The sequence below is a fragment of the Bombus pascuorum genome, chromosome 13, assembly GCF_905332965.1.
Source record: "Bombus pascuorum chromosome 13, iyBomPasc1.1, whole genome shotgun sequence".
Taxonomy (NCBI): Eukaryota; Metazoa; Arthropoda; class Insecta; order Hymenoptera; family Apidae; genus Bombus; species Bombus pascuorum.
In genome coordinates this window covers 1505626-1527743 of record NC_083500.1, presented here as the reverse complement: position 1 = coordinate 1527743, position 22118 = coordinate 1505626, and the positions used below count along the sequence as shown (strand labels likewise).

General features: G+C 29.9%; 6 protein-coding genes across 8 annotated transcripts in view; 3 read left to right on the top strand and 3 right to left on the bottom strand.

Moving 5' to 3' along the window:
* Nucleotides 1-22118, top strand: part of LOC132913464 (zwei Ig domain protein zig-8) — a 739765-nt gene that overhangs the window by 498739 nt on the left and 218908 nt on the right. The window lies entirely within an intron of this gene.
* LOC132913461 (nucleolar protein 58-like) lies at nucleotides 410-6780 on the top strand. Its single transcript, XM_060971854.1, has 5 exons — nucleotides 410-811; nucleotides 1273-1549; nucleotides 1629-1912; nucleotides 2009-2252; nucleotides 2369-6780. The coding sequence occupies exons 1-5, from the start codon at nucleotides 623-625 to the stop codon at nucleotides 2428-2430; spliced, it is 1056 nt and encodes a 351-aa protein (XP_060827837.1). The 5' UTR covers nucleotides 410-622; the 3' UTR covers nucleotides 2431-6780.
* Nucleotides 6953-8501, bottom strand: LOC132913467 (uncharacterized). Its single transcript, XM_060971862.1, has 3 exons — nucleotides 8342-8501; nucleotides 7975-8196; nucleotides 6953-7692 (listed from the first exon to the last, which is right to left on the bottom strand). The coding sequence occupies exons 1-3, from the start codon at nucleotides 8486-8488 to the stop codon at nucleotides 7219-7221; spliced, it is 843 nt and encodes a 280-aa protein (XP_060827845.1). The 5' UTR covers nucleotides 8489-8501; the 3' UTR covers nucleotides 6953-7218.
* On the bottom strand, nucleotides 8615-13566 carry LOC132913430 (histone-lysine N-methyltransferase, H3 lysine-79 specific). The gene is made up of 9 exons (XM_060971782.1): nucleotides 13271-13566; nucleotides 11721-11898; nucleotides 11199-11425; nucleotides 10771-11057; nucleotides 9839-10663; nucleotides 9400-9507; nucleotides 9204-9305; nucleotides 8805-9111; nucleotides 8615-8723 (listed from the first exon to the last, which is right to left on the bottom strand). The coding sequence occupies exons 1-9, from the start codon at nucleotides 13526-13528 to the stop codon at nucleotides 8649-8651; spliced, it is 2367 nt and encodes a 788-aa protein (XP_060827765.1). The 5' UTR covers nucleotides 13529-13566; the 3' UTR covers nucleotides 8615-8648.
* LOC132913482 (nuclear envelope phosphatase-regulatory subunit 1) lies at nucleotides 15962-17368 on the top strand. Its single transcript, XM_060971882.1, has 4 exons — nucleotides 15962-16407; nucleotides 16551-16622; nucleotides 16763-16897; nucleotides 16979-17368. The coding sequence occupies exons 1-4, from the start codon at nucleotides 16380-16382 to the stop codon at nucleotides 17131-17133; spliced, it is 390 nt and encodes a 129-aa protein (XP_060827865.1). The 5' UTR covers nucleotides 15962-16379; the 3' UTR covers nucleotides 17134-17368.
* Nucleotides 18352-21849, bottom strand: LOC132913462 (regulation of nuclear pre-mRNA domain-containing protein 1B). 3 transcript variants are annotated; one of them, XM_060971856.1, is made up of 5 exons: nucleotides 21555-21849; nucleotides 20570-20868; nucleotides 20354-20488; nucleotides 19605-19880; nucleotides 18352-19513 (listed from the first exon to the last, which is right to left on the bottom strand). In XM_060971856.1, exons 1-5 carry the CDS (start codon nucleotides 21703-21705, stop codon nucleotides 19364-19366), a joined length of 1011 nt encoding a protein of 336 aa, XP_060827839.1. In that variant the 5' UTR covers nucleotides 21706-21849; the 3' UTR covers nucleotides 18352-19363. The 3 variants fall into 3 exon arrangements, with proteins under 3 accessions (XP_060827839.1, XP_060827838.1, XP_060827840.1); XM_060971855.1 differs by having other exon boundaries at nucleotides 20564-20868; nucleotides 21555-21847; XM_060971857.1 differs by having other exon boundaries at nucleotides 20564-20868; nucleotides 21539-21675.

The following is a 22118-nucleotide window of genomic DNA, read 5'->3' as shown; positions in this document are numbered from 1 at the left end:
TTATATGTATTATATTATTTATAATCAATACTAATTTTAATAAAGACAAATTTTTTATATACCTAGTAATTTTATCTTATGATATTTTGTTTGAAACAAGATGGAACTTATTGTAATGCATACTACATATTTACATTTATGAAAATTTTAATCACATATGTATACTCTTGTAACGTGGATCTTTGGATCGATGCGGCGAAGTGATTAAATTCAGTACTTTCTACACAAAAGAATGAAAAATTTATATGATACATTATTCTTCTATTATTGATAAATTATAATCGCTAATTTTATGATATTCTGATGTAACGATATCCGTAAATGTGTTATTTAATTTCCATAGAAACTTTTGTGAATATATGAAATAACACCTCGCTTGAGTTATTTAGTGGCATGTCACAGCCGCGTCAGCGAAGATCGGCGCCCGCCTGGCATTTAGTAATTCGAAGACTTTCCACTAGAGTGCTATGTTTTGAGTTGTTCGATCTGTATCGTGTGCGTTAAGCGTTCGGTTCACCGATCACCGTCGAGTTGTAACCGTATGTGCTGTCGCCGTCACTCTATTGCCGTCCCTCATTTCCGTCGTCGGTCTCGCACACGTTGACACGTCCTTTGTATTGCCATGGACGTCAGCTTGCTGCTTCAGCATTCACAATATGCGTTACCTGTGGGTATCGTGCTTGTATGTGCAATTCTCGTTTTCGTCTTTGGTTTCAAGAAGGCCGAACAACCACCTTTTGCACAACTTTCGGTAGGCTCCGACGTGGACCGGAAATTTGCCAGCAAGAAACGTAGCAAGATCAAAGAAAAGGTTAGCATGATATAAGTGAGCGATTCAAACAATATATCTTTCTTTTTTTTTTTTTTTTTTTTCGAATCAACTGACAATGCAAATCTATCAATCTTTATCGTTTACCCTCCATATGGTTGTCTATTTGTTGTAAGTATTTATACACGAACACATGGTTGATAATCAGCTGGCATCACCAGTTGAAAACGATTATTCGTTATCGTCTTTCCCAATGCGTAAAATGCAATTTAATTATGTACATGCTGTTCAGAGTCAATATTATTATCCCTTTCTCTACTTTTTTGAAATATTTTATTATTCATTGTATCATAATAGACATTTATGTATCCATTTTCAAAAAATTCATAAAACTAGGACAATTTTAATTAATATAATTTTGTTTTTTATCTGTATACAAATTATAAAAAATGAAAAATTTATGTATTCTAAATTTTTATTGAAACAATTTATGTATATTGCAGAAATCTGTTAATGGTCAAGTTACAATTGAAAAGCCAAGTCCTACTAAAAAATCTGTATCAACAAAAACGGATGCTGCAAAGAAAGCTGTATCTAAATCAGATGATATTGAAGGAAAGCTGAAAGAACGAAAACAAGAAGATAATAAAATTTCTGTAACAAAAAAAGATAAAGATCAAGTTGTAGTAAAAGTTGGCAAAGAAAACAAAGTTGAACAAGTGAAAAATAAGAAGAACATAAAGAATTTATTCCAAGAGAAGCCAGTTGACTTCGATGAAGGTAACATCCTATTGAACATTTTTAAATGACTTTTAAAATGATATTCTAGATAAACATTAATTTTATGTTTAAAATATAGGCGACTGGGAACAAGCTTATTCGCGAAAAGATAAGAAAAATAAGAAAAAAGAAGAAGAATCTCCTTCAAAGAAGAACAAAAAGAATGCTAAAAAGGCTGATTTAATTAATGAGGATGTTACAAAACAAAAAGTTTCAGAAAAAACAGAAATTAAAGATGAAGTTATTAAGGAAACAGAAAATAAAGAATTGCAAGAGAAGGAAAAAAAAGATGTGATACTTACACCTATTTCTAATGAGGAAATAAGTAAGGAAAAAGAACAACAAAAGGAAGAACAAACTAAGGTATTTTTTAAATGTTCATTTAAATGTTTATTTTTGTATATATATATGCTTAATATTTAATATTATAATAATTAATGCAATTTAATTATATTTAAGAATGAAAAGGTAGAAAAAGAAGAAAAAAAGAGTGGAAAGTCAAAGAAGACTAAGAAAGTTTCTGAAAGTGAAAACACCTCCGTAGTGATCCCACCTACATCAAAAGTAGATAATAAAGTTCAAGAACAAAGAGCAAAAAAGAAGGATGAGAATACAGAAAAAAATTTAGATAATTCAGAAGAAAAAAGTCCTAAAGCTATACAAACACAAGAGAAGACTGGATCAGTGTTTGATGAACTAGGAGGTAATTTTGTCCACTGTAATAAATTCTATTTTTGTAGTTTCGAATATGGTAATAATAGTATAAATTCTTGAATCTTAAGAGTAGAAATCTTAAACGTGTTTTTAAACATATTTTAGATGTCTGGACTGAAGCCAAACCTCAAAAGAAAAGTAAAAAGAAAGCTCGTAAAGATAACTGAGGGTGATTAAGTATGATGAAAATTACGTTCCTTGTGAAAAGGAATAGAGTGAGAATCCTGCTTGGTCCAAACGACATGTGTCATTTCGGACTTACCAGGTGTGTTTTAAGTGACTTACCAATTAACCACCTGACCAAATTGTTCCTTCCCCTTGTACATAATGCCAATTGGACTAGGTTGTTCGATCAGTTCGATTTTATATGCTACATGACTGCAGGGGCAATCGTTGTATGCAGAAAAAATCTTTGTTAACTATTGATTTTTTCAACATACTAATTATCTGCTTTAATGAAGCTGCTTTGCATTTAACGAAAGAGGCATAAGTCATAGTTTTCACTATAAAATAGTTATTATATATATATTATTCTTTTAAGGATTTTCATATATGTCTATAATGATGCATTAGTATTCTGTGAGTTACAGCTACATCTCTTAGTATGTATTTTTAAGAGTTTCATTGTAAGTATAAATTGTTAACAAATAGTACTTATGTCCTTTACGTTTTGTCAACAAGTCCTATGAACAATATTTTTGCTAGGTTATTTTGCTACATGTTTGCATCCACGTTAGTGATATTTTAAATATTGATTTTATGCATTATAAGTAATTCAAATGTTATAGATGCGAACGGTTGAAAGCCAAAACTTAGAAAGTATGAGATATATTTCAAAACAATAATAAAATGCAGGACAATCTCTTATGGAGAAAAGTTTGCATTACTGATGTACATGTCATTTTCAATGTACTAAGAGAAATATTTTCTTATACTTGATAGCGAGTAATTTATTCCATCATATAGATCCAAAATTATATACTTTGTAATAATAAACTGTATGTAATATTTTATCATAAAAAGTACATCAGTAATGAATTTTAAGGATTGATATGTATTTATAAGCATATGCGAATCTGTGACAAAATTTGTGCCAAGTTGTGAAGAGAAGTAAAACAAGGTACAATGAAAGTCATTATACAATTACATATGATTAATTTATTAATTAAAATAGATGGTTTTAATTGAGATAACTGAATTTTATTCATTATTTATTTGTACAATATATAATTATATATATTTTTGTTTTCGGATTTTAGTGTTTATATAATACCAGTAGGTATGTATAATACTTAAAAATATAAAAAATATTTAATTCATATCTAGAATACTTTTACTAATTATATTATATGATTTAATAAGAATAAAATTGTGTTCTGACTTTCAAAGTGTCTAGTTATTAAATATATTTAATAGAAAAGAAGGTACTGTTTACTGCAAATATTATCTTTTCATGTATAAGAATAATTCTACTGAACAAAAATCTGAAGGAAGTCTTATTAACAAGTATGATCAAACGTGGATCAAATAATCAAAGTTATAATGTTATCTTTTAATTTTTTACGAACAATCTAATCCAGCCGTTCACATTTTATGCCATGTATAAAATATAGTGAGTATATTGATTATACATTAAAGGTTTTCTCTGAATAGTCTTTTTAACTAATGTAATTTAATCGTTAATATCTACATTATGTATAGTAATATCGCATATGGAAATGCAAGAGTTAAACTCTATAAGAGAAGTAATATCTTGAAAGAAGAATTAACTATTAAGAATATCTTTAAAGAAAACATTAAAATTGAATACTATATTCAGAGATTTTTGGCTTCTATTTTCTGAAAAAATGAAAAAACAAAAATTTGAAATCGAAAAATGATGTTAGTTGCAATCGCGTTATCGCGAATAAATGCGTAATAATTAATATAGAAGATGCATTGTAACGTCATTTTCTCGAAACAATTTACTAATTAGTGTTGTATGTTAATATGTAAAGATAAAGAAAGAATATTTAGGGTGTATGGCAAATGAAATATTGTGATAAGTATACTGTATACCTGAGCATTACATGAACGTTGTAAAATAGTACTATTAAATAATATTATCATTTATAGCTTTTACTTATAAAAAGAAAATGAAAAAATATTCGTTTAAATAGTTTTCCATATTTTATATTTTTACCCTTAATATATTTTCACAAAATATTCATTCTACCTGTATGTTTTGAGATATACATACAAGCTATTAAAGATTTTTAGTATTTCACATATTTTAAAAAATTCTTTGTTATGAAATATTGATACTTTGAAAAAAAGAAAGGTTTCTTTATATAATACAATTTTTTCGAACGAGCTTCAATTCTATATACATATAGTGTGAAACCACGGATCATTATTACTATATAAAATTCAATGAAATATAGTCGCTTGTATCGAGTGACCCCATCGAGTGCCAAAAGTATATGTCATACTTTACTATGGGCAACTGTTGTATAATAATTTTTGGTAATGAAAAGACATTAATATTCATCTTTCAATTATTTATAAATATATCGTCTCTACATTTCTAATTTTATGTAGCAAACACTCTGCATTCTTATAATTTTACTTTCCTATACGTAATTATTCAAACGAATTGTTGGAAGTACCTATTCAACTATAATTGAATTAATAAAAAGGAAACGTACGGAATGTAAAGATTTTTCTACAGGCGTTATGATCAGTGTTGAAATAACGATTTTTCTTACTAGTAAGAGTTGTTACACTTCGTTGTTTAAGGTGTAAACGGCACTAAGGAAAAGTAAAAAATATAGTCTTTATTTTGTTTCTATTGCAACTATAAATGCAAACATCGCTTAAATAATTCACGTTGCGTGTATACTATCCATATTCAGTGTTACAGCTATATTAAACTTATATATTTAAATGGACAATTGATCGAGCAAAACTAAATGTAATTAATTATAGTTTTATATTATGAACGATTATGTAATGTTATTGTTCAACGCTGGTCGTAAGAAACGTTTATATTTACCAAATAATCATTGGTGTACTTAAGTTCAACGATCGAGACAATTTGAGTAGTTGCCGAATCATGCGGTCTAAGTATTTAATATCATCATATTTTTGTATGTAATATTCTTCGGGTTACTAACTCGCGTGACGACACAATGACAAAGAGGCAAAGTTAATTCGGTTAATTAGCCTGAAAATTAAGGGAGTTTTTAAAATCGTGTTGATAGAAGGATATCATATTTTGAATAACATTTATATGCACTTTATTCGTTTATCGAGTAATTAAATATCGATGTAAAAATCACTATAAAACCGTTACTATCGCAAGATCCTAATAAAAAAAAGAAGAATTACACAAAAAATCAAATACTAATGATATAAGGAAGTCTTTCTAACAAAACTAAATTTAATTGTACTGATTATGATTAAAAAAATATTATCGCTATTGTATATATGTATAATATATTAATCAGCAATGTTCATTCTAATTAAATATATACGTATGTGCAATTTTATTGTATACTGAAGTGCTTGAAAAACTAGTGATTGAATAACGTGGTTTATATAAGTACCATTGTAGAGATATTTCAAAAGTGTCGATCAGTGTCCAACGAAATTAATTATATTTTTAAACATACATATATGTACTTTGATTGTAGCTTAATGAGACTACTGTAGTTTCATATAGTGATTATGATGTGACGTCGATATTTTGCTTGAGTGTAGTTCAAAGTAATTGAAATAATTTTTGCTAAAGAAAGTCTTTCTCCTCATATAAATAAATGTACGATACGAAGTAAAGTTTAGTGGCCTAACGCTTGCAATATTATTAACCTGATAGTGATGCACCTGGACTCTGATCATAATAGAAATATCGAATATAGAATAAACGAAACTAAGTGCAGATTAGATAAAAAGATATTATTCCGTGAAACAGAAATGTCATGGTTATTCACGATGTATTTTATTCACCAAAAGTGTTAACGTAGCTACTGATATTACGATATCTATATAAATATATTTGTGTAAAATGCGTGTATTTCAGTCAGTTCAAATACTATGTATAGCGTACGATTTAATGTTGAAATCGATATAAATGGAATTTTTTTTCAAAATCGATGGAAAAAATATAATTCAAGAGAAATATTTTGTTTCCAACGGCTGCATATTCTTATTTGAATTATGATATCATTATAAATTCTGAAAATTTATATAAGTCCTTGCAATATAAATATTTCGTAGCTGTAAGTTTAAAATACATGATCAAAGCTACTACAAAAAAAAAAAAAAAAAAAAAAAAAAAAAAAAAAAAAAAAAAAAAAAAAAAAAAATCGCGCAATCGGTATAAATGCGAAAATAGAATATTTCTCGTTCCGTACTTACATTTTTGATTGTGACAGTTTTGGGATAGAAATATAAGCGAAAAAAATAATGCATTGCAAAATAAAGAAGAGGCAAAAAGAGGTAAATGAAATGAGGAATAAAAATTATATTTTTCAGCATTCAGTTGCAACCATTCACTGCGCCCGCCCACTAATTATCGTTACAATGAATGTTTTGTACATATTTAATTGTCATTACAGTTTTTAAATATTGTATAAGGAAGGCTAGTTTATTCCACGTTTCAAGGGACCACAGAATATAGACAAATAATAAAACGTACCTCGTTTCTCATTTTACTTTTTCTACTGTCCCTTCATTATTCTCTTTTAGTTTCTACTTCCTACATGAAATTATTTACATTATATAAACTTGTACAGTATCTATTCTTTTTTTTTTTTTTTTTTTACTAATTAATCTACTCATCGTTGGGAACACAAACAATATCGTTAGAATACATACGTTTTACATTTATGATTATCATATTTCACTTTCATTATTAAAAACAATCATTTACTTAAATTCGTTTTTCTAGTTTTCCTAAATGTTACTTTCTACGCTTATTTTCGAAATCCTTTTTTAGGGTATTTGCTGCATTTCCTTTTGAATGGTTTAACAGGCTTCGAATCGCTCTCGTTCTCGATCTTGACTTTATTGTTCTTTCTTCCCAAATCAGTAGATTTCATTCCTTTGTGTCTAATTAACAATCTTCCATTCTTTCTGGACGATCTGTTTTTATTCTTAATTCTTTTCTTCCTCTTGCGTTTCTTTTTACGATCCATATTAGCTATTATCGCTTCTGTGTCAGCGGACACTTTCACTTTCGGTTGCTGAATTGTAACAGTTACTCTCACAAATAGATCGTACAGAACATCGCCACAAAATTCACCAAAGCAATATTCTTCTCCACACTCAGCACAAGTTTTTACGCTACTTTCGATCATACCGGCACGGTTTTTACTGCGTCTAATGGGACTTATAATTGATCGTCGTTCTTTAGCAACTGTTTTTGCTTCTAGTTTTCCCATTTCTACCTGAGAACATAATACAATATAAAATAACTACACGATCTAACGATTAATTTTAAAAATATGGTTCCCAAAATGCTACACATAAATAATAATATTCACAGCTTAAAGCTATTAATGCAGAGTAATCTACGAATCATCAAATATTCAAGTTGGCTCTGATAGTTCGAAATGTTTCAAACAAAAGTTTATTGATATAAAATGTGGAATCTACAGATTAAAAAAATGTTTCAAAAGCTAATTTGATTTGATTGGTGCGGAATTACGAGGCCTAAATAAAATAAATACCAATCTGGAAAACATTTCTTCGTCTTGTCGATGCTTTGGTCTGATCGGCGTTAACATTCTCCAATCAATAGCAACCTGTTGTAACTCGTGAAGATTCAAAGCTCTCATGTCTGGAGGTATCGGATTTCCATAATTCCATTCCTTTCCAAATGCTTTCAGTTCTCTTCTGGTTGGCTTCCAGGAAAATTCTTTATCGCGCACTTTTGCATCATCTTTTTTTACCTATTACCATAATTATTCCATAATTATCAGAGAATAGAATTTTCAGATTTTGATAGTGAATTTTTTGTCATTTTATTACACCGTTAAAGGATCTTAATTGTACACGATCGTGGAGAAACAGTTAAATTATTCGTATTACTCCAACCTTTTCCGGTTTAATTTTAAATTCAGGGCAATTTTCGAGCAGTCGCCGGAATTCTTCTTGAGAATTACAGGTTGCTTTACTTAGATCAGGTAATAAATTTGCATCCTTCTTATCTTCTTTTAGAAGATCGTCCAATTGGAAGGCCATTATTTATATCTGTAATCCAAGAAAAATATTCAGATCTCATTTTCCGGTACGTAAATCATTATTCCTTCCTTATTTTATGCTGTCTGTACAAATTCGTTTTCTACAAAAATAAAACGAAAGAAACGAAAATGTGAACAAAAACGCGATTGTTTGGTTTTTGTTAAAAGATCTCTGATGCAACGGGAGAGATTAGGCATCTCTCGGAATCCCATTCGATCTGTTTCATTAAAAGACCCTGCAAAATAGATTTACATATATCAATTTATGGAACACTAATATATTTAAAAGCGTCTCTATTTTGTTATACGACACGTACGTTTTTCAAGGTAGATAATTTAGATAGAATTTCTTGTCCGCACCAAATATTAGAATTGTCATTTCGTGATCCTTTATTATCAGTATTATTAATATGAACATTGTTCAATCGAGCTTTATCACTTTGCTCGCATCTATTCTCTTCGATAGAAATTCTCCCATTCTTGTCAGTTCTCAATGGTATGATAGAGTTTAAACTATCCATCGAAAGATCTGCGTCATAATTGTCAACTTTTAATTTTGATCTATTTAATGTTCGAATTTTCGATTTAATATTCATAAACTTTCTTCTGTCAGGAGAGGGTGATCTATCAAAAAACACAGTTGATTATCTGCTATAATATTTCTTATATAATATTTTTAATGCACGGATCGAAATATTAATAAGAATTACGTGTACCTAGAACGTTCATCGCTGGATTCAACTTGACGTCTCCTCAATCGCAATCGTCGTTGATAATGAGGATCTTTTTCGCTTTGTGTGCGATATCGAGTTCCTGGTCTAAGAAATTAACAATATTTAAACATCTTTCGTACAGCGATGAGATAACCGTTAATTAAATATTAATCTATATTTGAACATTATTAAAAATTACCTATTAGCATTCCACTGTGGTCTAGATTCGATAGCTCTTCTAGGTTGAGGTTTCGACCGAGGAAAAGTTTTTACGATAATGTCTTCCGCCGATCCAACGTTAGCAGACCTTTTAAATTAACGAAACATTGCACGTAACATTTAATATCGTGCAAATGTTAGTTAGAAGATAAAATATTTGCATATTTATAAACACCCAAATATAGCGAAAGCAAGCATAACTTGTGTAATAATAAATAATGTATATACGTGCAAATAAATATACAACAAAAGATAGTAATATAAAATAAAAATAATTGTGTAATAAAGTGCGTAAAAAATAGAATTTCGAGAAACGAAATGAAATCATAATTACCGCTTCTATTTGCAAGACAGAAGAATAATATCCTCTACGACTCTTCAAGTTTTGAAGTGATTCAATGCATCATGTTATGACTCACTTTTCAATGTCCCTTTTAATAGCATTTGTTGCATCCTTGCGGTCCTTCATAGAAGTATCCTTAGTGGTCAAGTCCTGCACTTTTTCCGGAAAATCCTGAACATTGTTTTCTATATCTGTTTGCGTACCGAAATCTCGGCCATTTATAGCTCTGTACTTGCTTGGCGTGAGTAATCTATTCTCTACGATCATTGATGATATTCTGGAGGAATTTGGGGTAAAGTTCGAACTGCCTACATTCTGTATGAAGGTATTCAAGCCTACAGATAAATTACTGTTCGAATTATTTTCTAATCTTCTTGGTGTTGGAGTCAACACCAAGTTGACCAATTGTAGATTTGCCTTGCTGAGTAGTTCCGAATCTTCGAGTCGACCACTTAGCACAATGGCTACATCTTTGCTAACAGGAACTTGGACTGGTTTTATGTCATCCATATTTTGTTCTGATTCGTTCATCGTATTATTGTCATCGCTATTGTCATTGTGTGTTTTGTTACTATCGTTATCAACATTATTATATTCCCCTGTATTTGATGTTTCTTTCTCGACAGTTTTGTTTTCGACATCGTCATTATTAAAAGATAGATTCTGTTGACTTCCTGCACTCGCGCAATTTTGACCGACCTGGTTTTCATTCGAAGTATTGGATTCACAGTTTTTAAGAGATGCAATGGGCTTCTCTTCGCTACTTTTTTCGCACTTCCGCCGAAATTTCTTTTGCTCCTTTGCCAAACGCTCTGCTGCTTCTAACACTTCACGCATCGCCTCAGCTTGTCTTAATTTAGCCGCTTCTCGGTCTTTTAATTTTCTTTGTTCTTCCTCAAATCTAGGATAAAGATGATCTTGTATAGACTTATCAAATTACTTATACGTGTGTTTACTTGGTAGAGACACGTATAATCAGTTGTAAAAATAAACTCAATATATTTATACCTTTCCTTCTCTTTTTCCCTTTCTCGTTTGATTCGTTCTTCCTCTAATCGTTCCTCCCTCAGACGTCGCTCCTTCTCTTCCTTCCTTTGTCGATCCTTTTCTTCAAGTTGTTTTTTAATCGCGCTCTGAAGTTCTAGAGCTTTTTGTCTTCTTACTTCTCGTTCTTGAAGAATTTGTGCATCGACAGGAATATTTTGACCACGAAGATAAGTCTTGTTATCGGATCCGATCGAGCCTACCGTTGAGCTGTCTGAACTACTCGCGCTCTCGTGATTAATAACCAGAACCTTGATAAATATTAATATAAAGTTACAAATTCTGATTATAAAAGATATTATCAATGGAAGGTACGATATTTGTTCTATTGATTTAAATTAGTATTAAATAGTTATCGAAATCGAGTTATAAGGTATTTCTGATAGTCATACTTGGCTCGAATGTCCCAATCTTGACAACCAAGACGGTGGTGGTGGATCTCCTCGTGTAGTCTCCTGACCCCAGACACTGCCCCATCTTGGCCTGTTAAGTTCGCCTATTCTACCATCAGATAATCTCCTCGATGGTGGTAATGAACTTTCAGGTGTTGTGTGATAAGGATTCTGCCACGTCTTTTCGGCCATGTCCGCTCCTAGTGGCTTGCAACTGGGCAACAGCGCTAGAGAATCAAACAGGAAATTACCTATTATTTAAAAGCAAATATTATTTTATCGGCAAATGTGAGTGCTTCTTTTTTAAAAAATCGAACATAACTCTTCACATACATATGTAAGAAACTGTAATAACTAATAATAGAAAATAAATAGCCTAAGGCAAGAACAAGATGATTCCAAAAATCTAATTCGTAGATGACATATTCTAGCATGTCATGAACTTATGCAATATGATCTGGTACTTACTGCATTATATAATATGTTAAGCTTCTTACTCCAAAATCTACCATACGAACTTACTTCCTTTCGCTGATACAGGTACGTCTACAGAGTCGCTGGCGTAACCGGAAGTTTCCCCTTCGCGTTCTTCACCTTGCGAGCCGTAATGATTGTTTTTCGAATTCTCGTAACGATCGTAAAGTCGACGTTTCTCGGAATGGTAGTGTAAGCCTTCTGTAGCGAAGTCTCGTTGTTGGCCCTAAAATACCAAGCAATGAATTTGTTCTATAAAGGCAAAGATAAAACGGTTCGCGTGACGAGAGAGCAATTTCCTACTTTTTCATCAATCTGGATATCGTGTTCCCTTTAACGCGCATATAAATATACATATACATATACATATACATATACATATACTTATAGTTGGATATGATAACTGTACCAGTACGAGACAGGGACGACAAACCGTGATAGGGTTCTGTATCGACTTTCGAGATTTGTAGGGCCTGTTTGCTATCTTGACATAGGTTTAAGTTTAAGTGAATACGATTGCTTTGCCTTTATCGTGTTTCGTTATTTTAACGAAAACAGTTCTTATAAAATAAATGCTTCGCAGGAAAAGAATTATTTTCTATTTTAAAAAGGAATTATTATAAATATATTCTGTTACAGCTATATTTCCTTAAGTGCCTATGTTATTTATGACGTTATTGATTGCATTGAAAATACTTAAATTGATTTTATATTGTTATATTGTTATTTTATATAAATTTTAAAAATATGTAGCTATCTTAAATTTTATATACATATAACTCGTTATGTAGCATCATAATTTTCTTCCAGTTCAAACTACAACAATCTATAGCAAATATATGTAATTGCTTCAACTTTACACATATAGTGACTTCCAAAAGTGTGGCAACGCCCTTTGAAACTGAATTTGGTCATTTGGTCCAGTTTTAAAAAAGTTATTCAGTCTTAAATAGTGTTGCACCAGGTGTGGTAGTCATTGCATGCCCCATGTACATTCAATATGAAAATTGGGATATGTACAAAGTATGTAATTTTGGTAAGAAACTTGGTTATATACAGACAAGGAGTAGTCCAGAGGTGAGTGAACTTTGGTTGGAAGATAAGAATCGATTTGCCAGACTGCCTTACTTTTGCTTTCCCCTCACGAGTAACACACAATCACGTATAACTTTCAACACAGTCTCAAAGCGGCAATTAAAAGCACGTGCTCATTTGTTATTCCGTTATCGTATAGAACGGCTTTTAGAACAAATTTTACGTAATGAATATTAAAAAATAATCAATCATACACAATACATAAGCGCGGTATGTAGCGTAAAAAGTAGGACAATGTTACGAATTTTCAAGTATAAAAAGAAATTACCATCATCTTAAATTCTGTACTACATATTTTGTTGTTCGCTTACCTTCCTTATATATTTATATATGTATCGCTTTACAATATTTTTTATTTAATAAAAATCGTATGTCTAATAAGTAACATATCCCGTTAGAATTTGTAATTTATAATTTACAATTTATATTTTGTAATTGTTATTCCTGGTTACAATCATTGAAAGTAATCGAATATTTTTGTGAGCCCCTGTATGTTGACGAACCTGACAATGATATTGTTGTTGATCCTTGTTATAAATCGGTGGCAAGCTCGGACTTCTGTGCCTAATCTGCGAAACTTCCGACTGCTCGTGCAGATTTATCAAGCTACCACCATTGCAATCCAGACATTTTACACTCGTACCGCCGTTTCCGGAACTCTCTGTCACCAGACTCTTCAGGCTGACGGTGCTTCCATAATGTCCAGCAGCACGAAAAGGTTTCGAGGACGATTGTTTGTCTTTCGTTTCCGTCAAGGACATTCTTGCGCCATTCGGATAGGTGCTGCGTTACACGTTTTATTAATACATCGTACAATAGTAATAGAAACACCTTGATTTACAATCGGATCGATGCGAACCTCTCTAGCTAACATTGAACACGTTTATTTAATATCACTAATCTAACGAATTGGATACGAGTACCTTGACCCTATTCGATTGTTGATGAGTTCTTGAATAATTTAACAAAATTCTCTAACTATTATATAGAATTTATGTTCATAGTGCTTACTATATTAACGTATTAACCGAGAAAGATGAGTTAACTCGTCACTCAGATTGCCAATCTCTTGGATATAATAATATCTTTATTTAAACTTTCAATTTTGCAAAAACCAGAAATCTAGCTGAAACTAATTTAGCCTTGGTAACATCTGATTGCATGATTATGAAAATTTCTGGTTAAAGGATAATCCGTTTAACAGATGAAATATCCTTGATCTACTCCTCTAGTGTCTAAATATTATTTTAAGCTATATACGAAAACACGAGCAATTGAAAAATAATTATACGTAATGTCTATCTGATTACTTAAACATCATCTTATTAATAGTTTTTTACACGACTTACTCTGTACTTAGAATAAATTCAATTAATAAATATATTTAAAGAGTCTTGGTGTTTTTGAATGAAAATTTTAAAACAACTAAATTTATCGTGACCTTTCCATTTATTGTATTTTTGGTATACTTACCGGATATTGGTGCGGATATTGATGTTATTTTTCAGAAGGCCCCAACTTCCGCCAAGACGTGCCATTTCTTCTACAGTATCCGTATAAAGTATTAATTTGCCGCGCAATATTACCATATTTTCATGCTAATATCTCTCTCATATTTAATTCAGTATGTATATAAATGAACATTATTCTGTATTTTCTGTTGGCTACTTCCATTAAGATTTCATATGACCTGATGTAACTTACATTTCCATCTAAATTTACTACGATTTCGATACGGTACACAGCACGCGATATGCTATTTTTGTATCAAATATATTATTGCAACTTTAGTTTTCATATTTTTCAATATCTACGATCATTTCGAGCAAATCTCAAGGACGCTAAATTTTTTTCTAAGATTATCGAGTATAGGATCATTCGAATGATTGGAATTTCGAGACCTACCTCTCTCTCTCGCCCATTGGATCCTTTTTTGTTCCACTAATGACGTTCTCCCGAACATTGTTGGCGCGCGACACGTTTCGCGCGAAAAGAGATTTGCACGTTCGGTAATGAGGGTACGGTCAAATACGTAGGGAAAAAATAAAACAGAACCTACATCAATCAGTCCTTATTTAATGCCAACGCACGGCAGTTTTACCTATTTAGCCGTTTTCGATCTCCGGGCGATGAACCATCCAATGTTTCGGTGCACGACGACTTCCGGCGCGAATTTGAAACCCTTAGATGTCAAAAGACGTTGCCCGAGTTCATCGCAGGTCGTGTCAATATTTAAGACTGCGGTAGGCCTGCAAGACTGTACAAGGTTCACCTGACAAGTACACACACGTGTGGCTTATATTAAATGCGAAAGGAACGCGCGGTCGCGATTCGATCGCGCGGTACGTTTCTATGGGAACAATCGTGAATCAACCACGGAACCTCTTGCACTATTGTCAGGGTCGATAATATTGACCAGACAGGCAAGATAAGGGATAATGACCTCCAACCGTCTATTTGACGGTCAGAGATCACATCTTCGACAGTGGCATATGAACGCATGTAAGTGCATCGTTCAAGAGATAAAACTGCTGTAATGAATAACAACTTAAATAGCTGTATCAATGTAAAGCAGAAGATGCAATGTTTCATAGCTTTCTGCACGACTTATGAATATCAGTGACATTTCAATTTAAAATTCTATGTATCTTATTTTTTATATCAATTTTTCGTAAATGTTATTTTATATTGAAATAGAAACAAAGATCACACGTATATTTATGTAACGAAGAAGATTTATTTTACATAAGTCCTTTATGTCGAGCAAACAAAACCTCGTCGTTATTAATATAATAAGTACATGTTTATTTAGCTATTCAACCAATTCCATATTTCTAATTTAGTTTGTCTTAGATTGGTATACTAGATAGATATAATCTAAAATTATATAATTTATTTACAATATATACGTTTTGTGTTAATACAGTTTATGTATAGTTTAAATATCATCCACAGATATGCTGTTTTATGAAATTGTAAATAAAATATCATCATTAAGTCTTTCATAAAACCAATATTTATAGGATAAATAAGTAATTTTGTTAACTTTGTATAATTGGAACTTGTTTCATATATGCCGCTTTTAAACGATATTATGAAAATACACGTTGCTACCATCTGTTATTAAAACTGTAAATCGACAATTAACGGATTTCTCTAGCGACATCTTGAAACGGTAAAGTTATCAACATAAATGCACGTTCGCCCGGGAAATCTTTCTTATGAAAAATGGAACTATATTAGAATGTAAAGCAATGTCTTTCCTGTTTGCCACAATCTCCTATTTCTAATTGTTTCCATTTGTTTAATTTTTATAGTCCTAGTTCTAAAACATAAATAAGTTCTGTAAAACGTAACATCGCTATTAAGAATTCGTACGTGAAAAATTATACTTTATTAGTTTTTTATTCAAAAGAAGATATCTAACAATACTAAAGTATTATATCGTATTTGTGAATGTCAGTATAAAAATGTTTATCAAAAATATAATTACATGTTTATTTATCTGATAATTCGTATTTTCAACGATAGTGGCGTGCATGATGTGATTTTATAATCGGAATTATTTGTAATCCGTTTGCTTTAAATATATACATATGAAAGAAGTAAAACATGTCTCTAGATCAAACAGTGTGTGAAGGTAAAAGTAACAATTTAGTAATTTAAACGATTAATTTAACGCATTTGGTGAGAAATAGCAGTAATGTTATAATAGCAAATACAAGATCAGTTTTCAGGTTATATTGTGTTTGCTTGTAACTTCTAACTCTTTGTTGTTTTCAGATCTGAAAGCTTTTGAAAGGCGACTTACTGAAGTAATTGCTAGTTTACAACCAGCTACTTTGCGTTGGAGAAGTATGTTTTTCTATTTATCTGTGTCTGTTATATTTTATAAAACTCTCTTATTAATGATAATGTAACATTAATGTTGCTTATTCATTTTATTACTCGATGTAAATTTATTCTATGTATATTTAATGTAACACTATTTTCAGTGTTGTTAGGTTTCATTTCTGTGTGTACCGCTGTTGGTGCATGGCATTGGTTAACAGATCCAAATACACCAGCAGTATCATTTACACAAAGTCTATGTAATCATCCATTTTTTGCAATTGCTAGTATTATTTTAGGTAAGCATGATCAACATGATTTGTGTTGTCTCTGGTAACATATATACAGATGTAGAAATGGATACACTTAATTTGTTTCAGTTATATTATTTATGATGGGAGTCCATAGACGTGTAATTGCACCAAGTATCATAACTCAAAGAGCTAGAAGTGTTCTTAGTAATTTTAATATGAGTTGTGATGATACTGGGAAGCTCATCCTTAAACCAACGAGATCACGACATCATGAAACTTAAAAAATAGAAATGATATAGATTTTACGTTAGGTTCTGAAGTGTTCATTAATACCTGAATTGCTATGCAGGGTGTTTATAAAAAATATATGTATACTATATGTATAAAACACATTTTTGATACTAGTGTTAGATTTAAGATATTTTCTTGTTGTACTTAGTATTTAAAAGATTCAAGTTGGTATCTTTTATTTTTTAAACTCTATTCATATATTAAAATTGATACACATATAAAAAATGTTGTAGTTCATAAAATTATTTTAAAAAATAGTAAAAAATGTTTAAATTATATATATTCCATGCACATTCATTTTGAATACTCTTAAACAATAAACATAGTAAAAATGATTGCCAACAGGTGATACAATAATTTTCATTTGTATTGAAGCAATAACAATTAATAGATTTACAATGATTTATTTCAAAGCAATGATAAATGTAATTTGATATATATTTTATTTCATGTACGTCATAACTTCCTAAATAATATAAGTTATAAATAATATAGTTCTTAAATACAAGAATATTTGTAATGTTCTTATTTATTGTGTGTATATATATATATATATACGTATAACATATGTATATGGCAAGAGATATAAATATTATATATTTATTTGATTGAAAAATATTCGCAATCTTATATATCTAAATTAAAAATTATATATATTATTATATATATTATTTATATACATATTGTGATTTAAAAATTTTTTTAATTTAGATATATAATATTGTGAATATTTTTCAATCAAATATATAATATTTATATTTCTTCCCATATATTTGCAGAGAGTTGATACATGTTAAAATTTTTGTTTAGCATTTCATTAATATTTATGACATGTATAAAGATATAAGTATAAACGTAAGGTGTTGTAGTAATTTAAATTCATAAATAGATAAATGATACATGTAACATCATAATTGTATATATATATATATATATTTAAAATAAATTTTATTAGTATACTTTAAACAAGTAAAATTCTTTGTTATATTCATTAAATATACATGTGATGTACTATTTTAAATTTTATATGCAGATTAATTATTATTTTTGTTGGTCGTGTGTGTGTTTCTTTTTATAATAACTTTAATTACAATTGAACTATTTTAAATCATAAACAGTATTATCATACTATAAGTAATGAAACATAAACAATAACATTGAAATATTTGCTATAAAGCAGAATTATGACTATTAAATGAAACATACTATTATAACGATCAAAACATTTATTCGTATTAATATTCTGCATATTATTACAATTTTCGCAATGCACAATCACGCGATTTATTTCGTACAATATTACATATACAATATTATTTATTTACGCAGATCAGTATTCATTCAAAATCAACTATAGCATTATGTATTTAAGACGCGTTTCTCAGTCCCAGTATTACATTACCTACGATATATATATACAAGGGATAATTAGCAAGTATTATAAGTGTAACATTCTAATTCTAACACTGCTAATAGCAATGTTTGGACAACTAAAAATTTTCTGTATTTGCCAATTTCTAATTGCATATTTTTAACATATATAATATATTTCGTTATTTCATAAATATATACTTTTCTTTTTCATTTCTATTGGAAGTTTTCAATGGAACAATTAAATTGAAAACAAAATTTCCAATTTGTATCATTTAGAACTTCAAATAATGGACATGTTTATTCATATTTTTCTTCCGTTTTGTTTCTTTATAATATATGTTTCTTTACAAGTAATATATTTGAAAGTTATAAACTTATCAGATACTTTTTATGAATAAAATATGAAAGCAGGGACATTGTTAATTTTGGACCAAAAATTTTTGTTTAATTTTTCAAGATATCCTAGTAAAAATTAACTTTCATTTGCATTTTACTTATAAAGCTTAAAAAAACAAAAAGTAGGTAGTTTACAAATGAAATGTAACATTGAAAATGACTGGCACTATAGTTTTATAAATTCTGAAATGTTATACAATTACTTGGTTCGTTTGCTTTATTCACATTACTAAAATATTTTGTAAAATGATCCTGTGATATTCATTTATCAGTACCTTTCTTTGTAATTACATGCGAGGATCAATATTTAATGTATTAAATATTGAAAAGTATAAAGTTATAATATAAGATATATTTCATCACAAAAACCAAGCTAACATAGCATGGTTGCATTTATTTATGCATGGAACTAAAAAATAATTCAGCAATCGTGTTTTCTAAACTCACGTGCTAGTGCATAGAAAACAAATCACCAGCTGAAGGAAGTGGTGCCAATCCGCCTGTAACATCAGGTAATTGTGTCAAATCAGGTAAATTGGAAATGTGTGACTTCACTTCGGATCGGACAGCGCATACTTTTTTAAGTTTTTCTTTATAGTCCTGTAACATTATTAAATTTTATATTATATGCATATATATACTTTTTTAGTAGATATTTGTGATTTATTTTCTAAAAAGAGTACAATCATACTTCTAACGTTGCTTGTGCCTGTTGAAGTAACTGCCTTTGTGCCAAAGTGTAATCTCTGAGCATAGTTAGCAATCTCCTTCTGTCTTCCATTTCTGCTTGGAGTCGTCCGTTATAATCTGCTAACAATGCAGCAGCTTCATTTACTGCAACACTTAATTGATCTGCAGCTGCTCTGTCTGCTAAATTCGCAAGAAGCGAAACTTCAGAAACTTCTGGTGGTAAAGAGGCAATACGTTCTCTAACACCAGCATCTGAAGATGCTGTGTTTTCCAAATCCTGAAATAGAGAAGGCATTTTTTAATAATTGCCTTCAATGTGTTTATGTATATATACATGTTTAATGTATTTGTCTTATACTATTTACATGATCATATGAATGGATCATTTAAGAGGGTGAGGTATTCTTTTACATAAAATTACGTTTTATTAAATAAGATTACTTCTAAAAAGACTAAAAAGGCTATATAGGAAAATTTTAAATAAATCCAATGTTACTATTTTATTATTTATGCAATAAATAAATAAAAATTTTTTAGTAACAAAAAAAGAAAATGTATTGTGAAGTAGATTAAGAATAAAAAAGATGGTTATGAAATGATTAAAATTTCTATTGGGGATGGAAATATCAAACTGTAAATATGCTTGCCAATATGCCTTATGGATTCAACATATATTTTTCTATGTATAAGATAGTTTATTGCTAACGATACATATTCCGAATTTTTGTTGTTTTTATAAATGGTATTAACCATTAAGGCTTTGATGAGTTCCTCAGTTTCCGGTGGGTCTCCAGCAGGAGTACGAGGACTTAGTGTTACATGTAGCTCTTTGGTTCCATCCACTTCAACCTCAGTCTCTGATTTCTTTCTCTCCTTTTTATCTTTCTGCAATGTATGATACACATAACATAATTAGAAATATTATACTTAACATCAACTGAAATCAGTGTTTTATTTTACCTTTACTTTTTCTATATCATTCTTAAATTTCTTTTTTGGAGGTGGCGTTCCCGGATCTTTTGAGGTATCTGTAAAAGCAGCCTTAAACTCTGCAATTTGTGCCTTATCATAGACTCCTCTTTCTTCCCAAATTTGAAGTAGCCTATTTAATCTCTCCCTTGTCTTTTCATCAAATCCCTTCATATGTTCAAAAGCTTTCGGTAAAACTGTCTCAAATTCTTTTCCAAACTCTGGTCCTTTCTTTTTACTATTTTGAATAACATCATTTGCCAAATACATAAACATCAGTTTACGATTATCCTTCACTGTAAAAATGTCAATAATAATAATACTTGATAAAGTATAAATTTATCAATTTTATGAAATAATTGTATATAAAAAATATAATCTAATTTGCATTTTTTCTGTTAAAATTTAAATTGTAACAAAATGTAATATATGAGAAAAGTTGTAATTATACAATAAATCAGATTTATTATAACACTTTATTATAAAATAAATTATGACAGTTATGAAATAATTAGTTCAAACATATATTATGTAATACAATTACAATGTGACAAATGAACAACTAATATGTAAAAAGTGGAGAAATATTTTTAAAAACCTCTAAATAATTATGTCATTTATATAAAGAATTAATAACAATTGCATTGTATATGTGAAAGCATATTATGTACTGAATTTTACTTTTACATTGAAAATTATAATATCATGTAAAATATAACATATTCTGATTGTATTAAATAAATACTAACGATATAAATACAATTTTGCAGTTGACATACTGTTACGAAAAGTATGTTCATAATTACGTAGCGAAAATCTAACTTACGAGTTAACCTAGACATTTTTCGAAGATTATTTCACATGTATTTGATTTGTAATACTTTTTAAAATAATTCGATAAGAAAATAATATTCGACCACGTGTCCAAAGTTTTAAATATAGAATAAATAGCAAAGATATACTTACGACAAGCGTCACGTACCTTTACACATCTCTTTAAACCAGACTTTCACGATGGTCGGATGATGTTTTCTGTGGTGAATTAACCAAAGAGAAAGTGTTTGAATGCTTTGTTGAGAGGGATTTAAGTCCATTAATCTTTTCACAAGTGCACTTTCTGTAAACCCTGTCATTTTTAAATTAGAACGTTTGTTTTGTCAGCAAAAGATGTATAAAACCGTACGTTTCCCAACTCACGAGCCGCACAACTGTACGACTCAACAGCTGAAATACAAACACGAACGGCGTATAAAACGTTGCACTTTACCGCATATTATTTTCGTCATTTCAACAACCAACGCCACCTTTCCGAGACATCTTCGAACTACATCGCATTGCGTTGTTAATTTCATGATCGATAATTCAAATATTACAGTACAGATAAAATGCTACTCATATTTTCTGGTGGTCAATGACAGTTATTATCGTATATATGACAGAATTTTTTACATTATTTTACTTGAAGAAGAAACAATTCATAATATTAAAAAGTATACACTATCAAAGCAAAGTGTATTCTAATTTCATTTTATATATATAAGAGGTA

Coding starts and splice junctions, on each gene's coding strand:
- LOC132913461 (XM_060971854.1), top strand. CDS start 623: ATGGACGTCAGCTTGCTGCTTCAGCATTCACAATATGCGTTACCTGTG. Junction 1,913..2,008: donor AAAAGGAAGAACAAACTAAG/GTATTTTTTAAA, acceptor ATTATATTTAAG/AATGAAAAGGTAGAAAAAGA. Junction 2,253..2,368: donor AGTGTTTGATGAACTAGGAG/GTAATTTTGTCC, acceptor AACATATTTTAG/ATGTCTGGACTGAAGCCAAA.
- LOC132913467 (XM_060971862.1), bottom strand. CDS start 8,488: ATGGCCTTCCAATTGGACGATCTTCTAAAAGAAGATAAGAAGGATGCA. Junction 8,197..8,341: donor TTAAAATTAAACCGGAAAAG/GTTGGAGTAATA, acceptor TTATGGTAATAG/GTAAAAAAAGATGATGCAAA. Junction 7,693..7,974: donor AAGAAATGTTTTCCAGATTG/GTATTTATTTTA, acceptor TTATGTTCTCAG/GTAGAAATGGGAAAACTAGA.
- LOC132913430 (XM_060971782.1), bottom strand. CDS start 13,528: ATGTCCTTGACGGAAACGAAAGACAAACAATCGTCCTCGAAACCTTTT. Junction 9,306..9,399: donor CCACAGTGGAATGCTAATAG/GTAATTTTTAAT, acceptor TTAATTTCTTAG/ACCAGGAACTCGATATCGCA. Junction 8,724..8,804: donor AATTATCTACCTTGAAAAAC/GTACGTGTCGTA, acceptor TCTATTTTGCAG/GGTCTTTTAATGAAACAGAT.
- LOC132913482 (XM_060971882.1), top strand. CDS start 16,380: ATGTCTCTAGATCAAACAGTGTGTGAAG. Junction 16,408..16,550: donor AGATCAAACAGTGTGTGAAG/GTAAAAGTAACA, acceptor TGTTGTTTTCAG/ATCTGAAAGCTTTTGAAAGG. Junction 16,623..16,762: donor AGCTACTTTGCGTTGGAGAA/GTATGTTTTTCT, acceptor CACTATTTTCAG/TGTTGTTAGGTTTCATTTCT.
- LOC132913462 (XM_060971855.1), bottom strand. CDS start 21,705: ATGACAGGGTTTACAGAAAGTGCACTTGTGAAAAGATTAATGGACTTA. Junction 20,489..20,563: donor ATGATATAGAAAAAGTAAAG/GTAAAATAAAAC, acceptor CATACATTGCAG/AAAGATAAAAAGGAGAGAAA. Junction 19,881..20,353: donor AACTCATCAAAGCCTTAATG/GTTAATACCATT, acceptor TCTCTATTTCAG/GATTTGGAAAACACAGCATC.